General features: G+C 47.5%; 1 protein-coding gene across 1 annotated transcript; it reads left to right on the forward strand.

Moving 5' to 3' along the window:
* Window positions 1-1286: 1286 nt before the first annotated feature.
* On the forward strand, window positions 1287-15790 carry LOC123355365 (kelch-like protein 31). Its single transcript, XM_044997722.1, has 3 exons — window positions 1287-1353; window positions 9221-10439; window positions 12455-15790. The coding sequence occupies exons 1-3, from the start codon at window positions 1287-1289 to the stop codon at window positions 13185-13187; spliced, it is 2019 nt and encodes a 672-aa protein (XP_044853657.1). The 3' UTR covers window positions 13188-15790.
* Window positions 15791-16122: the final 332 nt, after the last annotated feature.

Consider the following 16122-nt stretch of genomic DNA (forward strand, 5'->3'; position numbering starts at 1 on the left):
TTGGAGGAATAATATAAATACCCCTTAGTATGAATATTCTTGACAATATTTGATACCATCCAATAACTAAGAGAAGGTCTGATCATTGGAAAATGGTTCTGAAGAATCCCTGGGCTCTAATTCTGTTGATCATTTACCTCATTCATTTAAGGGGGTCAGATTCACTCCTGTGCAAAGGATAATGCCTTTGCATAAGTCCCACTTGAAGTCTCAAAACAGGGCTTAAGCAGGATTTTAGTGGTACATAGGCCTCATGCCTGAATCATGGGGCTGAATTTCAACCCAGAACTGCCTGGGCTTCAAAGGGACATTATAAACTCTAACAGATAAAATACTCATCCCTAGAGCTAAGAAAATAGCAGTAAAATGGGCTGTGAAATCTCTGTTTGAATCTGGAAACAAATTTCAGCCTCTTTTCCAATTTGTTTTAAGCATCCAAGCATCCAAACGTGGCTGGTACAAACACATGTGAAAAGCAGATTTTTAAATAGTTGCCAAAAGCCAGTTTTAATTAGATTTGTAACCTCCCTGGCTCAGGGGCTGTCTTTTCGGTCTGTATTTGCACTACATACAATGGCGTCCTTAGGGTGACCAGATGTCCTGATTTTATAGGGACAGTCCTGATTTTTGGGTCTTTTTCTTATATAGGCTCCTATTACCTCCCACCCCCGTCCCAATTTTTCACACTTGCTGACTGGTCACCCTAGGCGTCCTAGCTCATGACTGGGGCTCCTAGATACTGTTATTATCAATAATAATTAATAATAATGTTGATTGTCCAAGTCATAGTTCATGTCCACCACCCTGATGCAAACTGTGATTTGTTTATTCCGTTCCTGCTAGTCTGTTTATGAGATTATTGGGCCAGATTCTCAGATGGTGCAAATCAGAGGCACCCCACTGAGGAGCCGTCCTCCTCCTTCCCCTGTCCTCAAATGGCCTCTGTCCTTGAGCAGTCCCTTCTGGAGTCACTGCCACTCACTTTCACTTGTGGTAGGTGGCAGCTTAGAGAACAATCTGAACTTTTTTGGATGCACATCCAGTTTATTTGCTCTAGATTCTGGCAGCCCCTGTCGTGCTGAACTTGGCTGGAACTGAGCTCCCCCTCTTCCTGACTCTAGCCAGGTCTCTCAGGCCTGTGCTGAGGACAGCTGTCCCTGCGTCACCACCAGAAGGCTGCTGTAAATACTGATGTGATAAGAACAGCCAGCTGGCCTAGCAGGGTTGGGGGAGGGGTGGGTAGAATGTTTCATTTGGAAAGTTTGAGGGTCTCTCAATGTCTCTTGATGTGCAGAGCACAGAGCCTCTGCCCTGGTCACAGTCCCCACTGGACTAACCCGTTTTACCACCAAGGTAAGGAGCAGAGGGAGCTTCGTCTGAATGGATCCTGAAAGCCAATATTTGCCCTTTCAAGTCCAATATTTACAGAGTGATTTGCTTGTGTGGGTCATTTGAAATGTTTAATTTGACTGTAGATGCCAAAGAATAGCACAGGGAATGTGTCCCTGTGGTGGTGGGTTTAAAAAGTGGGGCAAGACAATTTATTGGCATTTAAATTAAACCTGGAGTTTTGGCTTCCAAATAGTTTGCCAGGAAAGTATGTTTATGTTATAAATCACATTGTTTTGTGTTATTAGACCACGTTGAAACACAGCTCGGTGGTATTAATACTAGTTGACAGTGACACAGGCAATTTGATCACACACCAAGGAAAATAATCCAAACAAAATACCTAAGGAGGAAGAAGGGTATATTAACCAACTACAGGTGAATCTTTGCTGTTAACCTGGTAATGCTCTCAGTACCGAGATTAGGGTAGCAACATTTTGAGTGGAGGGATTACTGATTTAAAAATAAAATAAAATATCCTTACTTCATTTTCTGTCGGTGCCCTTTTAAATCTAATCAGGTCATTCGAGCTTCACGTAGCCACGGATTAGTCTGTATGACAAATATTCCTTTTAAATAATCTCAGTAATAACCTGACCACAAACAGCAAAGCTGTCCTATTCTGAACTAACTATTTTAAAAAAAGGCTGCTCTTTCCTTTTGCAGTTGGACACCTGAGCAACATTAACCCAGTCTTTTAAACTGGGATTTTTGAAAGACAAGGGAGTGAGGGGCCCCACCTTGCTGAAATTTAGTAGAAGCTGCTGCTCAAACTCCTTCAGGGTCCTTTGAAAATCCAAGCTTCACTTTATCTGTGTAAAGTTTAATGTAACTCAGAAATATCCTGTCAGGACACAGGTTGGGTCGTGAGAGTTTTGAACCCTGGGACAAAGGGCTTGTCCACATGGGAAAATGGACAGGCATAGCTTTTCTCAAATAACTGTTCCACTATAACTATTCCAGAATAACTCACTGTCTGAACACTCTTATTCTGGAATAGTTATGGTGCTTTAAATTCACACCCTAACTTGTTCTGGAATAACTTTGACAAGCCCTGAGACACCAAAACAGATATGTCAATGAAACACTTAGTTAGAGATATCCTGATACATGGGAGATTATAGAACGACAGAAACCAGGTCAGTTACCACAGCTGGTAAAGCTCATTCTCCCTCTCATTTAAATAAAATGCAACATATATCTATGAAAAATAAATCAAAACTCAATGAAATCAATGGAGTTGCACCAGGGATGAAATACAGGTTAATATACCAACATATGGGGTGCAGTCATGTATGTATCTAGTTATTTATTTATTTATTTAGCTACTCAGAGAGCCCAAAGGAGCATAATCACTGTGTGAGAGAGAGATAGCGTGCAAGCAAGCAATACTCATACTATACACACAAGAGATCAGCAAGACTTCTGGGGTTCGATTTTCTAAAGACCCTGTTGGATGCTGAGCCGTCGTCATCATCGTCGTCTCCTGGGTGCTCTTTTAGCCAACCTTGGCGAAGTTGGTTGGGGGCGCCTGGACAGATATGTGTGCTCCTGGCTGGCCTTGGTGAGGTCGGCCAGGGGCACCTGGACATAAATGGGAGACGACGATGGCCAGCAGTCGTACTGCACTGTCTTCCAGCGAGCAGCCAGGAGATGACGATGGCTAGCAGTCGTACTGCACCGTCTGCTGCCAGCCTAAGATGTATAAGAGAGATGAGTGGATCAAAACAATAGACCAGATTTGTTTTGTATTCATTTTCTCCCTCTGCCCTCCTCCATGAATAGTGAGGGGAGAGCTAGCTCAGTGGTTTGAACATTGGCCTGCTAAACGCAGCGTTGTGAGCTCAATCCTTGAGGGGACCATTCTGTGTGACAACCCTGGAAGCCACATTGTCAGTCACCCCTCCCTCCATCAGAGCAACAGCAGACAATCATTTTATGCCTTTTTTTAGCGCAGATGCCATAGCACGGCAAGCATGGAGCCCGCTCAGATCACCACTGCAGTTATGAGCACTGCAAACACCACGCGCATTATCATGCAGTATATGCAGAACCAGCACTTGCAAAAGCAAAACCAGGCAAGGAGGTGATGGCAGCACAGTGAGGAGAGTGATGAGGACATGGACACAGACTTCTCTCAAAGTACAGGCACCGGCAATGTGGACATCATGGTGTTAATGGGGCAGGTTCATGCCATGGAACGCCAATTCCGGGCCTGGGAAACAAGCACAGACTGGTGGGACCGCATAGTGTTGCAGGTCTGGGAAGATTCCCAGTGGCTGCGAAACTTTCGCATGCGTAAGGGCACTTTCATGGAACTTTGTGACCTGCTTTCCCCTGCCCTGAAGCGCAAGAATACCAAGACGAGAGCAGTTCTCAGTTCACAAGCAAGTGGCGATAGCCCTGTGGAAGCTTGCAACGCCAGACAGCTACCGGTCAGTCGGGCATCAATTTGGAGTGGGCAAATCTACTGTGGGGGCTGCTGTGATCCAAGTAGCCAACGCAATCAAAGAGCTGCTGATATCAAGGGTAGTGACTCTGGGAAATGTGCAGGGCATAGTGGTTGGCTTTGCTGCAATGGGATTCCCTAACTGTGGTGGCACCGGAGCACCAAGCCAGCGAGTACATAAACAGAAAGGGGTACTTTTCAATGGTGCTGCAAGCACTGGTGGATCACAAGGGATGTTTCACCAACATCAACGTGGGATGGCCAGGAAAGGTGCATGACGCTCGCATCTTTAGGAACTCTGGTCTGTTTCAAAAGCTGCAGCAAGGGACTTTCATCCCAGTCCAGAAAATAACCATTGAGGATGTTGAAATGCCTATAGTTATCCTTGGGGACCCAGCCTACTCCTTAATGCCAGGGCTCATGAAGCTGTACACAGGCAGCCTGGACAGTAGTCAGGAGCTGTTCAACTATAGGCTGAGCAAGTGCAGAATGGTGGTAGAATGTGCATTTGGAAGTTTAAAAGCACACTGGCGCAGTTTACTGACTTGGATAGACCTCAGCAAAACCAATATTCCCATTGTTATTACCGCTTGCTGTGCACTCCACAATATCTGTGAGAGTAAGGGGGAGATGTTTATGGCGGAGTGGGAGGTTGAGGCAAATCGCCTGGCCGCTGATTATGCGCAGCCAGACACCACGGCAGTTAGCAGAGTACAGGACGACGCAGTGCGCATCAGAGAAGCTTTGAAAACCAGTTTCATGACTGGTCAGGCTACGGTGTGAAAGTTCTGTTTGTTTCTCTTGATGACCTCCCCGCCACACCACAAACTTACTTCCCTGTAAGCTAACCACCCTCCCCTCCCACCTTCAATCACCGCTTGCAGAGGCAATAAAGTCATTGTTGCTTCACATTCATGCATTCTTTATTAATTCATCACACAAATAGGGGGATAACTGCCAAGGTAGCCCGGGAGGGGTGGGGGAGGAGGGAAGGACAAGGCCACACTGCACTTTAAAACTTATTGAATGCCAGCTTTCTGTTGCTTGGGCAGTCCTCTGGGGTGGAGTGGTTGGGTGCCCGGAGGCCCCCCCACCGTGTTCTTGGGCGTCTGGGTGAGGAGGCTATGGAACTTGGGGAGGAGGGCAGCTGGTTACACAGGGGCTGTAGCAGCAGTCTGTGCTCAAGCTGCCTTTCCTGAACCTCAACCATATGCCGGAGCATATCAGTTTGTTCCTCCAGTAGCCTCAGTATTGCCTCTTGCCTTCTGTCACCAAGCTGACGCCACCTATCATCTTCAGCCCGCCACCTGTCCTCGCGTTCACATTGTGCTTTCCTGGACTCTGACATTGTCTGCCTCCATGCATTCTGCTGGGCTCTTTCAATGTGGGAGGACTGCATGAGCTCAGAGAACATTTAATCGCGAGTGCGTTTTTTTCGCCTTCTAATCTTCGCTAGCCTCTGAGAAGGAGAAGATAGTGTGAGCATTGAAACATTTGCAGCTGGTGGAGGAAAAAAAGGGAGAGTGGTAGTTAAAAAGACATTTTAGAGACCCATGGGTAGACTCTTTCACGATAAACCTTGCTGTTAACATTACATAGCACATGTGCTTTCGGTACAACGTCACATTTTGCCTTTTATTGATGGTATGCCGGTTTGGTTTGAGAAATTTTTCACACAGGGCCGAGCAACAGAATTTGGCTTGCAGGCAGCCATGGTAAGACACAGTCTTTTGGCTTCTTTAACCTTCATAACATGTGGGAATGGTTTCAAACAGCAGTGCCCTCATTTCCCATACCAAGCAGCCATTGGGTTGGCCATTTAAAAGGAGGAGGGGCTGTGGTTTTCGGGTTAATGTGCAGCACAAACCCAACTAACTCCCCCCCCCCAATTCTCTGGGATGATCGCTTTACCCCTCCCCCCACCACGTGGCTAACAGCGGGGAACATTTCTGTTCAGCCACAGGCAAACAGCCCATCAGGAACGGGCACCTCTGAATGTCCCCTTAATAAAATCACCCTATTTCAACCAGGTGACCAGGAATATCACATCACTTTCCTGAGGATAACACAGAGAGATAAAGAACGGATGCTGTTTGAATGCCAGCAAACACCGGGACCATACACTGCCATGCTTTGTTATGCAATGATTCCAGACTACGTGCTACTGGCCTGGCGTGGTAAAGTGTTCTACCATGAAGGACGAAATAAGGCTGCACTGCCCAGAAATCTTCTGGAAAGGCTTTGGGGGTACATCCAGGAGAGCTTTATGGAGATGTCCCTGGAGAATTTCCGCTCCATCCCCAGACACATTAACAGACTTTTCCAGTAGCTGTACTGGCCGCGAATGCCAGGGCAAATTAATCATTAAACACACTTGCTTTTAAACCATGTATAATATTTACAAAGGTACACTCACCAGAGGTCCCTTCTCCGCCTGGTGGGTCCAGGAGGCAGCCTTGGGTGGGTTCGTGGGGGTACTGACTCCAGGTCCAGGGTGAGAAACAGTTCCTGGCTGTCGGGGAAAATGGTTTCTCTGCTTCCTTGCTGTGAGCTATCTTCAACCTCCCCATCATCATCTTCCTCGTCCCCAGAACCCGCATCCCCGTTGCGTTCTACTCCATTGATGGAGTCAAAGCACAGGGGTGGGGTAGTAGTGGCTGCACCACCTGAATGGCATGCAGCTCATCACAGAAGTGGCATGTCTGGGGCTCTGACCTGGGTGTGTCCGTTTGCCTCTCTGTTTTTTTGGTAGGCTTGCCTCAGCTCCTTAAGTTTCACGCGGCACTGCTGCGGGTCCCTGTTATAGCCTCTGTCCTTCATGCCCTTTGAGATTTTTTTCAAATGTTTGAGCATTTCGTCTTTTGGAACGGAGTTCTGATAGCATGGATTCATCTCCCCATACAGCGATCAGATTCCGCACCTCCTGTTCGGTCCATGCTGGAGCTCTTTTGCAATTCTAGGACTCCATCATGGTCACCTCTGCTGATGAGATCTTCACTCACCTGCAGATCACCACGCTGGCCAAACAGGAAATGAGATTCTAAAGTTCGCAGGCCTTTTCCTGTCTACCTGGCCAGTGCATCGGAGTTGAGAGTGCTGTCCAGAGCGGTCACAATGGAGCACTCTGGGATAGCTCCTGGAGGCCAATACCGTCAAATTGCGACCACATTACCCCAAATTCGACCCAGCAAGGTCAATTTCAGTGCTAATCCCCTCCTCGGGGAAGGAGTATCAAAATCGATTTTAACAGCCCTTTAATTCGAAAATAACAGTTTCGTCGTGTGGACGGGTGCAGGGTTCTAACACTGCTAAATTCGACCTAAACTCGTAGTGTAGACCAGGACTAAGTGTAATAAACAGCCCTGTGGCATGTGTGAGACATAGACGCTGCAGCTATTTCTGTCCTGTAACACATCTGTAACCCAAGCATATGGGTCTCTCTCTGCTCACCGAGTAGGAGCTGGACAGAAATAGCCAGGGTACTGCAGGGTCTCTAACTGGCGTGCAAGTTTAATTTTGTCTGGGAACAATTCACAGGGTTTGGGTTTTTTTTTGGTTGTTTTGCTTTGGCCTATATTCTAAAAATTACTTTAGTCAAGGAAATGTGTGGTAACAGGTTGGTCTTATCAAAACACTCCCTGTTATAACCTACTCCCCCAACCCCACTGTTTTTCTACTGTAGATGGCCAATTCATTACTACTAACGCAGAATAAAAGTGGCTTCCAAATGTTCCTTCGGTGTCCACAGGGTGCGTTTAACGTCTATCCCAGCATTTAATTTAGAACAGGAATAAAGATCCAAATCCTCAAAGCTATTTGTGTCCTAAATCCCACTGAAATCAATGGGAGTTAGGCATCTAAATATCTTGAAAGGCCTGGGTTATTGAGACTATGCACTTCTCTGTTGTAGCACCTTCTACCCAAAGCATTCACAGTGGGTTAGAAATATTTATTAAGTTTCTCAACCCTGTGAGGTACTTAAATATTATTATCCTATTTTGTAAAGGGAGACATGGAGGAACAGTGGAATAAGGTCTTAGTTTTCAAAAGTGGCCACTGATTTTGGGTGTCCGGATGGAGACATCTTGGAAGTAATTTCCATTGGTGCTGAGGACCCACAACTCTACTGCGAGCTGTGGGTGCGCAGCGCCTCTCAAAATCAAGCCCAATGTGTCCGAGCCTGGGCATTCAAAATTACTGGCCATATTGAACATTTGGGTCTTGATGTTTCAAGTTGGGCTCCCAAAACCTGAGGCACTCAAAATTAGTTGAAGATGTAGGCCTAAGTGACTTGCCTTAGGTCAGGAAATCAGTGGCAGAGTTGGGAGTGGTGTCCTGACTCCCAGCCTCAGGCAGGGCCGGCCCACAACATTTTGGCACCTGAGGCGGGGAGCTCAAATGACGTCCCATACCCCCTCGCTTGGGCCAAAACTTTGAAAGGTCTCAATTCTGCCTTCTTCCGGTTCTACTCCTATCATGGTACTGCTCTGCTACCAACCCCAATAATGGAGAACTAACAACTTAAAATGCCTTGTTCAAAAATTTTAAGTAACACTTAACTTTCAAATGCTTTCTTTTTTTTTTTCCCCCACCACTTGGGGCAGCAAAAAAGCTGGAGCCAGCCCTGCATCTAGAGCAGAGAGAATACATATGCACTAGCAGTAGGCACAATTTTCTACACTCTGGATCCTAGGGGCACCCCCCTACAGTTGGGCACCTGAGGTGGCCACCTCAGTTCGCCTCATGGTAAGGCCAGCCCTGGCCCTAGGCCTCAATCCACTAGAGGGAGGTCAAAAGCTGATGAGATGTTTCCATTCTGCTCCCTTATCCAAAGGGAGTCGTTCCACTGACTTCAAGAGCTTTGGATCAGGCCCCATGTGCCCTCACTAGAGTGGGCGCAAAATGGATTTTATGTCTCCCCCCCCCCCCCAAATATCGAGATTTTGAAATTTTTCATGAAACAAAATTCCCAAATTGTTTTTGTTTTGGGTCAATCTAAACATTTCATTTAAATTTCAACCCTTTTAAAAGGTTTTTTTAAATTTCCTCTATGTGAAATGAAGTAAATGTCGAAACAAAAAAGTCAGTTTGAAATGAAACATCAAATCTTTTCATTCTGAACATCTCTAAACAATGTTTTCAATTTTTCCCCTCAATTTTTTAATTATTTTTTTTTGTCAAAATCTATATGATTCTGAGGAAGAAAATTTTTTCACCAAAATGGAATTTTCTGATGGAAAATTGTTCTGACAAAAATTTCTAACCAGCTCCACCCTTTGCCTATTCTTGTACTAAAGCCATTGCTTAGCGATATGTCTTACATAGCAAGATATCTACAGTACCTCTTGCTACAGTGTCTTCTAACTTTTCCTGTCTCTGTAGATCGCCATCTGACGCCAACCTCCACTGAGATGGCTCCCAAGAAGAAAAATCCCAAGAAGAACAAAGTGGACAAGGGCGAGGATCCCCCGGCTCATGTGATGGTGGAGGACACTTTGCTGGATATCGATCACCTCAACCACTTGAATGGTCTGTATGAAAATGTCTCCAATGGCTTCCGCTGCACTGCCACAGAGGTCAGGAACCCCAACCATGGAGGCAGCCTCTTGGAGGAGATGAGTCAAATGTGCCAAGAGCGGTTCCTCTGTGACCTCACCATTGCCACCAAAACCAAGTCCTTCGATGTCCATAAGCTTGTCATGGCTTCATGCAGCGAGTATTTCCACAGCCTGCTGAAGAGAGATCCCAACTTGCCACGAGTAGAACTCAACGATGTCTCCTCTCTGGGCTTGACTACCATTATCACTTACGCCTACACCGGTAAGCTGAATCTCTCCCTGTACACCATTGGCAGCACCATCTCAACCGCCAGCCGCCTACAAATACATGCTTTACTCAACATGTGCAGTGACTTCCTCATTCAGGAGATAAACGTAGAGAACTGCATGTATATCACCAACATCTCGGGGGCATACAACCTCACCCAGGCCAAGGACGCCACCCAAAAGTTCATCCAGGAAAACTTCCTGGAGTTCTCGGAGACTGAGCAGTTCATGAAACTCACCTTTGACCAGCTGAACGAGCTGCTGATTGATGATGGTCTGCAGATCCCAAATGAGGTCATTGCCTTCCAGATTGCTATGAAATGGCTTGAGTTTGACCCTAAGCGAGTCACATATGCTGCCAGCCTCCTGAGCAACATTAGATTTGGCACCATATCAGCTCCCGATTTGGTCAACCATGTGCAACCAGTACCACGGATGATGCAAGATCCTGAGTGCCACAGGCTGCTGGTGGAGGCTATGAATTACCATCTGCTCCCTTACCAGCAAAATACCCTTCAGTCCAGAAGAACCAAAATCCGTGGAGGCCAAAGGGTGCTAGTCACAGTTGGTGGCCGTCCAGCTTTGACCGAGAAAGCTCTTAGCAGAGAGATCAGCTACAGAGACCTGGATGGAAACTGGAACAAGATGGCTGAGATGCCAGCGAAAAGTTTCAACCAGTGCGTCATTGTGATGGATGGGTTCCTCTATGTGGCAGGAGGGGAAGATCAAAACGATGCTAGGAACCAGGCTAAGTATGCAGTCAACAGTCTGTGCAGGTAATAAGAATTTCCTCAAGGCAAGATAGTTCCCATGAGAGTGCATTTAAAAAAATAAGTACTCAGTTTACAAGCCTGTGGCTGCATACATACCTGCCACAATCATCAATGGGGTTTGAACCTGAGATCTCAAATGCAGGTCTCTATCACATAAGCTAAAGGAGAATTCCTTTTGCTGTGCACGAGTTGTTATAATCTTTGGGCCCAGCCATTAGGGACAGATAGGATTACACAAATTAAGCAACAGCATATTCTGTCGTCAATTTTTCTGAGGATATTTTTCACAAGGGTAAATGAGCAGGAGGAAAATACAGGCTAAACCAATCAGAAATATCTATTATACACACATAGCTCCAAGAGCAGATGGAGGGAAATACTGCTACATTAAGGCCTATTCCATCAGAGAAGCAGTGTAAACCAGCAGAGTGGGCACTGGAGTGGGTGACAAAAGACTTGAAATCTATCCCCAGCTCTGCCATTGATCTGCTGTGTGACTTGGCCAAGTCACATTGCTTCTGTTTTTCCTCCTACCCTTTGTCTGTCTTACCTACTTAGATTGTAAGCTCTGTGGTGCAGGGAATGTCTCTTACTATGTGCATGTACAGCTCCTAGCACAACTGGGACCCTGATCTCAGCTGAAGCCTCCAGGCTCTACCATAATACAAATAAATAAGAACATCCATTATTTAGTCAGACAGTTAATGATACAGGTCCAGAAAGCAAGAGCAGCTTTCATGTAATTTCTCTGCCTTTTTGTGACCCTTCAAGGTTATCTTTTCTATTCTGGCTAGAGATTGCTCAAATCTATATATAAATTGTCAGTTTCCATTCTGCAGCTGATTCCCAGTTTGGCAGAATTCGCTTAAAAAACCCTAAGTTCACCTTTTGCATAATTTCTATTGTTTGTCGTCTTTCTTTCTTCTTTGTTGCACAGTTTAAGTGGAGGGTTTGGGTTTTTGGAAAGTTCTTATGAAACATGTCATGGGACTGTGCGGGGATTATTATTAACAGAGGAGAAACGTAACCCTGGCAACACCAAGTGGAGAATGTTGTTGAAAATCGAGACACACAGTTGGGGTTGGGCTTGCACCCAGGATTCAGAATAAAGAACATGGATGCTACGAAGGAAAACCAGCACAGTTAATAGCGTTTTGCCTCCCAGAAATCTGTGTTCAAGATGGGCTTCCTGACATGAGTTTTTTGGTCTCAGTCTAATCCCCCTGAGACATTGTCCCCAGATCACAGAACCATCACAGAGTTAGGACCAGTTGCTAGCCTCTGCCAGGGAGAGAATGTGAGAAAGATCCCCTCACGGGACAGATGTCACTTCATGCACTACTAGCAGGCTTTCAAATACGGCAGGGATGAGGACAGAAGAACCCCTCTAGAATAGAATAGGTCTAAGGATGGGCTTGGAAGGGCTTCTTATAGGTCAAGATACAGTGCTAGAAGCGTTTGGGGCTCAGGATTGGGAGGGCCGGCCAGCCTAGGCCAGGAATACACAGGGGATACATCGCAGGGCAAGCAGCATGTTCAGAGCCTGCCTGGCCCGGGCCATTCACGACCACTGAATTCATTCAAAAGTTAATAAAACAGGGGACGGCCCCTGCACCGTGTATTTTTCCTGCAGCTGAGAAAGGCCTCAGGATTCCACCCGTCGGGTTTCCTCCTTTCTATTTCTAGCCTGTATCTTATTCAGCTTTTCCGGCATTGCCAGACTGCCCCTGGGATTGCTTTCCGGGTACAGTAACAGCAATGCCATCTGCCTGCGGGGGCTCAGGTTCGCACGGCAGCAGTTTGCCTTGCAGCATGTGCTCAGCTTTGCGCTGCAGGGGTACGAGGGGAAGATCAGAGATGTGATGTAGGATCTGTGGCTTGAGAAATGCACAGAGATCAGTAACTTGTCATCAAGCAGGGGTAGAAAGGAGAGATCATATATCCCCAGGGCAGGTTCAGAGTAGCCCTCCGCAGCATGGGATCAGAGGCTAGGTGACAGCTCTTCCTTCTCTCCGCAGGTATGATGCTCGCTTCAACACCTGGCTGCACCTGGCCAGCATGCTGCACAAGAGGACTCACTTCAGTCTGAGCGCCTACAATGGTCTCCTCTACGCCATCGGCGGGCGCAACGCAGAGGGGGTCCTGGCCTCCATCGACTGCTACATCCCTTCCACCAACAGCTGGCAGAGCAAGGCCGGCATGGAGATCCCTCGCTGCTGCCACGCCAGCACGGTCGTCGACGGCAAGATCCTAGTCACTGGGGGCTACGTCAACAACTGTTACTCACGCAGTGTGTGCAGCTACGAGCCCAGCACAGACACCTGGAGAGACCGGGCTGGGCTCAGCACGCCCCGGGGCTGGCACTGCGCTGCCACCTGGGCTGATCGTGCCTACGTCCTAGGGGGCAGCCAGCTGGGCCCCCGAGGTGAGCGGGTGGATGTGATCCCCGTGGAGTGCTACAATCCTGACACAGGCCAGTGGAGCTATGTGGTGCCTGTGCCCACTGGGGTCAGCACGGCCGGGGTAACGATCCTTGACGGGCGCATCTGCCTAGTGGGAGGCTGGAATGAGAGTGGGAAGAAATCCCAGAAGCGTGTGCAGAGCTACAACCCGGAGCTGAACGAATGGGCAGAGGAGGAGGATCTCCCCGAGGCCACCGTGGGTGTGTCCTGCTGCACCATCACCCTCCCGCACCAAAGCAGCAAGGGATCCAGGACTAGCTCAACGGCATCGGCAGCGGTCAGCATCTAATGGAGGAGCTGGGGGCTAGCATTTCCGCCTGCAGCTGGGGACGCAGACAGAGCTCAAACCTTGCTTCAGATTGCAGGGGGGCTGAGATCAGAAAGCACCAAGAGACCTGGGAACTAAGCAATGGCTCGTTTCACAGCAGTAGGGGAGCCTGTGGAGCAGCACGATCTAGCGGTTAGAGCAGTGTTTGGTGATCTTTGACACACTATCTAATGGTTAGCACAGGGCCCTGGGAACTAGAAACACCTGGATTCTTATTCCAGCTGTGAAACGAAAGCCCTCTGTGGCCTAAGGCAGGTCACTAGCCCCCCTACACCATGAGTAAAATGACACTGACCGCCACTGGGAGGAAGCACCTCAAAGCTAAGAAGCCCTGTGGACATGCTCAGCTTTAGCATTGTCTCTGCCCATCTCTATGTCTGATCCCCTCCCTCCTCAAGTCAGAGGCCTCCCATCTCTTCTCCAGCCCACCTGCACTGCAGTCAGATGGGGAATGACGTGTGGCTGGTGGGCTGGGTCCTTATCTGACCGTTTAGATGGCTGAGAGCTGCGGCCAACACTGGCAGAGCAACCTTAATGTCTAACCCCAGTGAAACCCAGCTAGACGTTGGCCTCCTGTGATGGACTGGTCCGTGAAGCCACTGCAGGGTTTTCTCCTGCACCACAGGGCAGGGTGGGTGGCACATGGAACATCCCAGTGTGGCCAGAAAAGCCCATGTTCCTTTCAGTGACATGGGTAGGCTCCATCCTCTGTCACACACCTCCCCACTGTGGACTGCAGATCAACCCAATCACAAGCAACCCCACCACCCTCAAGCAAGCCAACTACTAGCAAGACAATAGAGAGAGAACAATAGAGTCCCTATCTATGCGTACCGCCAGGGTTGCCCGATTCCTTCCATTCTTGCCCTGGTTTTGTTTCCCATGTAATCAGGGAAGCCAGTGAGATCTGACAATGGGTCAGCGCTGATGGTATCAGGTAATGATCAGAATATGTGACTCAACACAGGGCAGGCAAAGCCCCGCCACCCCTCACCGGCTTCAACTAGAGCTTCAGGTTCCCTGGGAACATGGTCTGGCTCATTGTAGCCAGTCTGATGTCAGGAGAGACGTTTCCCAAATCTGGTCATTGTTTAACCAAATTTATTCCCAACATTATGGATAAGGGAAGACACCTAATTCTTTAGATAGCGGCATTTCGGATTGACGTGAGACCCCAAAACAAGGCACCTTTTAGCTGTAGGCAATGGCTTAATTCCTTCATGCTGCAGGATGTAACAAGGAGACAAGGTGGTTCCGTGGTTACAGCTGGCAATCAGGAAATGTAACTGCTGCCGGGACTATGTGACTTCAGGCCAGTTACTTCACTCTCCTTCTCCTGTTTCCCCTTCCGTAAAAGGGGGATCGTGGAAAGAACGACCCTCCCCCAGAAAGCAGTTAGAGATCTTCAGCTGGACGATGCCATAGAAATGCAAATTGCCACCCCTCTCCTCCTAGCAAGCAGCCCTGCCACTCATGTCACCCCCTAACACAGCTAAAAGGTAAATAGGGTTTCCTCCCCTTCTTTCAACCTGTCATTTTAGGAGTGTTTTTTTGCTTTGTTAGGATCAGAGTTAAGGTTAGAATGCCACTGCGCCAACTCTGTCATTTCAGTTTGGAGTCATTCCACGGTCTCCTCAAATCTCCTTGTTCTATCGAGGCAAGTTTTGAGCTCTAGGGAAGCGTTTGATGGACTGTCTGCATTTCTGGCTGCGTGTCAAGGTGCCTATGAATGCCCGTAACTTTAACTCCAAACCAAGCAGGGCATGAGGCACTGAAGCAGGGCATGAGGCACTGAAGCAACCACAGAGGAAAGGAGGATTTTGATCACCAATCTGGTTGAAGTATAGACTGTATCAGAGCTGGATTAAAAAAAAAAAAAAAACAAAAGAAAACATACAAAAACTCCCTGGAGTCACTTACAGGGAGATCCTATTACAGGAATAGTAAAAATGATGAAAGTGACAAGAGTCCTGTGGCACCTTATAGAGTAACAGAAGTATTCACCCACAAAAGCTTATGCTCCAATACTTCTATAAGGTGCCACAGGACTCTGTCGCTTTTTACAGATCCAGCCTAACACGACTACCCCTCTGATACTTAAAAATGATGAGACTCCTAAAAATTCCAGTAGTTACACCCTTCTATGTTAGCCAGAAGAAATAAGGCTAAGAAAGAACACTGTGACCCTTGACATGTACCTGGTAAATCTGAGAAAATGTATTTCTCTTCTTTAATAGTGTCAAGGGAAGTGAGTTGCTAGGGCACCACATAATTAGAACAGATGTAAACAGACCTGTAATTACAGGGATACACAAACCCTTTCCCTCATCTAGCGGCAAGTACCTACACAAACCTTAACCAGGAAGTCCAGTCTAATAGTCACACAAGGCGAGTTATAGTCACAAGCAGCAGTTGAGGGTTGCTTCCCTTGACCTGGCAACCTGCGCCTGGCCTCAACCATTGCTAACACAACAGCAGAGAACCTGGAATATGGAAAATTCTTAAAAATCAAAAGGAAGAAACATTTGGGTAGGACAATGGCACGGGGGGGGGGGGGGGATTTAATGGACGAGAAGTTTGCATTGTTGGATGAAAGGGTCTGTATATTGGAAACGTGTTTGGGAATGAGGGGGCAGGGTGTGGTTAAAAGGGCTGTACCGTGCGAACTCCCTGATAGAGCTGTCACATTTCAGTTAAAAGCACAGAATTCACCCCCTACAAGAACTGTAACAGCCCCATAGTCCATTAAGACATGCTGCCTACCAGACAGCTGCAATGCCATTAGAAGAGCCGTAAGCTGGAGAGAGACAACTTTCCACCCTCCTATTAAGCAGCACTTTGAGCCCCTGCCCATCGCGGGGTACAAGTGGAGCACTGGAGCAGTAATTAAGGTGTG

Source organism: Mauremys mutica, chromosome 23 (genome assembly GCF_020497125.1).
Source record: "Mauremys mutica isolate MM-2020 ecotype Southern chromosome 23, ASM2049712v1, whole genome shotgun sequence".
NCBI classification, from domain to species: Eukaryota; Metazoa; Chordata; order Testudines; family Geoemydidae; genus Mauremys; species Mauremys mutica.

Bases quoted from the DNA above. Each gene is read 5' to 3' on its own strand.
- LOC123355365 (XM_044997722.1), top strand. From the start codon at position 1,287: ATGTGCAGAGCACAGAGCCTCTGCCCTGGTCACAGTCCCCACTGGACT. The intron at 1,354-9,220 runs GTAAGGAGCAGA...CTGTCTCTGTAG, and splicing joins TAACCCGTTTTACCACCAAG to ATCGCCATCTGACGCCAACC. The intron at 10,440-12,454 runs GTAATAAGAATT...TTCTCTCCGCAG, and splicing joins GCAGTCAACAGTCTGTGCAG to GTATGATGCTCGCTTCAACA.